Consider the following 4,014-nt stretch of genomic DNA (forward strand, 5'->3'; position numbering starts at 1 on the left):
TAATTTAGAAATTGGTCTATAATTTTTAATATTACTCTTGCTTCCATTTTTATGTACTGGAGTAATAAATGCTTGCTTCCATATTTTAGGCACAGTCCCTTCAACAATAGACCTTCTAAACAGAATCGATAAAGGATGACATAAACCAGCAGCACAGCCAGCAACAAATTTAGCATCAATCAGGTCAGGCCCTGCACCTTTAGAGATGTCAACAGTTGTTAACGATTTGAGAACAAAATCAGTGTCAATTTCAATATTCGAGATCGAATTAAATCCATGCAAATGACCAGCAGGAACAGAATTTGAAGAATCAGTGGAATTGTCTTGAAAATTAGAATGGAAATATGTAGCAAAAAGATTGGAAATATCGTCACTAGTATCAGCTGATTGATCTTCAAGATACATGGTTGAAGGCAAAGAGTTCGAACCATGTCTATTAGATTTTATAAAAGACCAGAATAATTTAGGTTCCTCAATTATAGTATCTTCGCACCGTTTAATATACATATCATAGCATTCTTTTTCCAGTCTTTTCGCCCTCTCTCTCAAAAGATTAAAAGTTTCGCGGTCACTCAAATTTCTATACTTTTTAAACTTAATAAAGTATTTACGCTTTTCTTTAAGTAATTTTTTTAAAGAGGACGTGTACCAGACAGGAAATTTGCCTGAAGAAATTATTTTTCTAGGCACAAATAAATCTCGCAAGCGATATAGGTGATTATAGAAGGCATCCGTAGCATCATCTAAGGAGCAATTATATAACAACAATTTCCAATCGACTTCATTAAGTGAACTCACTATTGCCTCAAAGTCGGCTTTCTCGTACACAAATTTAATTCTAGGATTGCTCTTAAGTGCGACATTTGTTAAGAAGGATAATTTGATCTCAAGCGATTTGTGATGTGGATCCTCAGGAACCAGAGGATCCTCACAGTGTGAGACAACTACGGGCCCATTGGATAGTACATAGTCCAGGATACGATTACAGGAGGAATTTCTAATATAATTAAATTGGTTAAGGTTACATTCTGACAGAGTATCAAAAAATAACAATTGAGAAACCCCAGATACCCCACTAGGACGCAGATAGTTTCCTTCATCACACCATTCTACATTTTTTAAATTAAAATCCCCTAATATTAAAAACGAGTCATTCGGGCAAGTATCAAATATAGACGAAAGCTTTTCTGAAAAATTACTCAACTGCATGTTAAAAGAGTTACCAAGCGCTTCTTTGCAGAGGTATATTGTACAAACATGTAGTTTTATGTTTTCTTTAAGATTGTTATTTTTTAGCGTAATTGTCACCCAAATATCCTCTGCAGATGACCGCCACTCAGGTCGTTCAATGGCTGCGAAGTCCCTATGAACGGCGAGTAATGTTCCGCCGCCATATTTTTCGCCAGTCATTTCGTAATTTCTATCCCGTCTAAATACTACGTACCTATCATCAAACAACTCACTGTCTCCCAAACCCTCAAGCAACCACGTCTCTGTCAGCGAAACAATGTCAAAAGATGTTAATAAAAGATTACGTTTAAATATTTGTGTCTTTGTACGAAGCCCTCGAGTATTTTGGTAAAAAACTTTAATATTAGAATCCACAATTAATAATAATCAACATAAGTCTAAGTAGAAACTTTGTAAAGACTATAGTAGATAATATAATGAACCTCAGTACTAGATACCAGATAAAAATAATATTAATGTCAGCATTGTAACTAATCGATTTATACAGAAATCTGTATAAATAACATGTATTCAATACAAGTCTTCTATTCAATATCGATATTATCAAGAAATTGATAATAATATTACAGTGAACAATTGCAAAATATATAAGGAAATAATGTAAATAAACGAAAAACGACAATCTACTTTTACTTAACGTCACAATCTTACATAAAATAAAAATAGTACCGAATGCGTTAACGATAAAATAAAAATAATTAACTATAGCTATAATATTTATATATAACATAAGTAACTTATGCGAACTATATATAATAATATTATCAGTTCCGACACAAGGTACTGCATATAGCAAATAATTTATGTACGTTATCAGTTTAATACTTAAAATAAACAATGACATCAAAAACCTACAAATAAAAATATTACTGACAGATACTGCACTGGCACTAAGCAAATTATAACAAAGATAAATTAAACTAACGTTTGGCGATAAATGAGGATTTAAAATAGTCTGAGAGAAATATGCAAAATAAATATAACTATTTAGCCGAAAAAAGTGTCCTAGCATCCAGGTAAAACTAAATGCAAATAAGGAATTTAAGCCGAAGAATAAATTGCATAGAACGCAGGCGAGTGAATGGAGAGTTATAAGAAATACCGTAAGCTCAGCGTAAATAATGACATGCGATGTAAACAAACTGCGAAGTGCGCAGTCAAATCTCCAACATACAAATGTATTTCTTGCAACGCGTGCGCACAGTCGAAGCTGCGGCGCGCACTGCCGTTGCCTACGAGCACTTACCTGCGGAAACAGGTAGCCCGCTCCACCGAGCCGACTCACATAAAAACACAAAGGAAGGAATGCACGCATGGTTCTCAATCTGCTTACAAGTTTATAACAAAATCTAAAAGACTGCAACTTCGGGAGTCTAACGCATTCAAGAAACAAAGTTAAACTATTTTTAAAAGGTCTTTTTCGTTTCTTATAATAAAAACAGGTGACGTGTCGGATTTTCTGGCCATAATTTTTGCATGCTTCACCCAAACATATCTGAAATCCGTCTCTCGAGCCAGTGATCTCGCCTTACTTAACAAGGTCTTATTCTTCTGGGTCAGATGGTCGTTTACGTAGAACGGACCAGTAGCAGAGAAACCCAAACCTGCGAGCGTAAGCTGCTTGCTTTTACGCGCGGACGCCACCAAATCTTCTTTAATATATCTATTATTAAACGATATTATTATAGGTTTCTCAGCATCAGGCACTCGAGTAGGTATCCTCGCAATGTAGCTTATAGAGTCCCTTCTTATAGGGAAATTACTCAACTCCCCTATCCTTTCCGCAATCTCATATAGATTTTCTCCCTTCCTTAAGGGTACCCCACGGATCTCGACATTGTTCGCTCGAGCCCACTGATCCCTATCCTCAAGCTCTTGCCGCAGTCTGCATACTTCCTCCTGCAAATCAGGGATCTCTGTCAAAGCCTTTTCAACACTTTTGACGCGAGCATCCAAAGACGCAAAAGCCGAGTGAGCCATTTCAACAGAATCTTTTAAATCTGACATTTCGGCCTTGATAACGGCAACATCTGCCGAGAGAGACTTCAACGGCTCCAGCTGGAAAGTGATCCGACTCAACTGCTCCTGTATACTGTCCAACTGGGAAGGCATTGGGGATGTTGCGGCAGGCGAAAGTGAAGATCCGGACTTACACCCAGGGCACCGCCAGTTATTTCTTCTTTCACCCAGTCTTCTAAACCCGGTTTCTGTGACGCCGGCACATGCGAAGTCGAACTGGTTCTTACAAACACAGCACACCGGCCCATCTGAGTGCTCCTTATTGCAACTGATACAGGTGAACATCGTAACCGAGGTTTGGGAAGCACTGGGAATTATAATTCTAACAGACAAGCGCGTGCGCTTACTACAGATGCCTCACGGCGACTGAAAACTAAACCTAGGGAAACAAAACCTAGGGAACTAACTTCAAATGAAAGATTTTCCCCGCTTATTTTACGTACTTCTCAATCAATCTCACATTGTTAAGGGGCAATCAGTTTATAATATTTTTCATTTCGGTTTACATTCGTGTATTGGAGTAATGTCTTAGAGTTTTATTATATTTTAATAGATGCTCCATTATTTAGGATAATTCACAACTCTGCAATAAATGTTCCTCAAAGCTAAACACAGAATATGTTCAACATTAACACCAATCACGCCTTATATAAAAACATCAAGATTCCTTAAATATGTTGTGAATTGCGCACACCGCACTTTGCCTGACACACATGCCACGGAGAGTTGTACGTCTCTCTCTCA

General features: G+C 37.1%; 1 protein-coding gene across 1 annotated transcript; it reads right to left on the reverse strand.

Moving 5' to 3' along the window:
• Positions 1 to 1,409: 1,409 nt before the first annotated feature.
• On the reverse strand, positions 1,410 to 3,634 carry LOC132901839 (uncharacterized). The gene has a single exon (XM_060944687.1). The coding sequence runs from the start codon at positions 3,553 to 3,555 to the stop codon at positions 2,647 to 2,649; it is 909 nt and encodes a 302-aa protein (XP_060800670.1). The 5' UTR covers positions 3,556 to 3,634; the 3' UTR covers positions 1,410 to 2,646.
• Positions 3,635 to 4,014: the final 380 nt, after the last annotated feature.

Source organism: Amyelois transitella, chromosome 6 (genome assembly GCF_032362555.1).
Source record: "Amyelois transitella isolate CPQ chromosome 6, ilAmyTran1.1, whole genome shotgun sequence".
NCBI lineage: Eukaryota > Metazoa > Arthropoda > Insecta > Lepidoptera > Pyralidae > Amyelois > Amyelois transitella.

Bases quoted from the DNA above. Each gene is read 5' to 3' on its own strand.
- LOC132901839 (XM_060944687.1), bottom strand. From the start codon at position 3,555: ATGTTCACCTGTATCAGTTGCAATAAGGAGCACTCAGATGGGCCGGTG.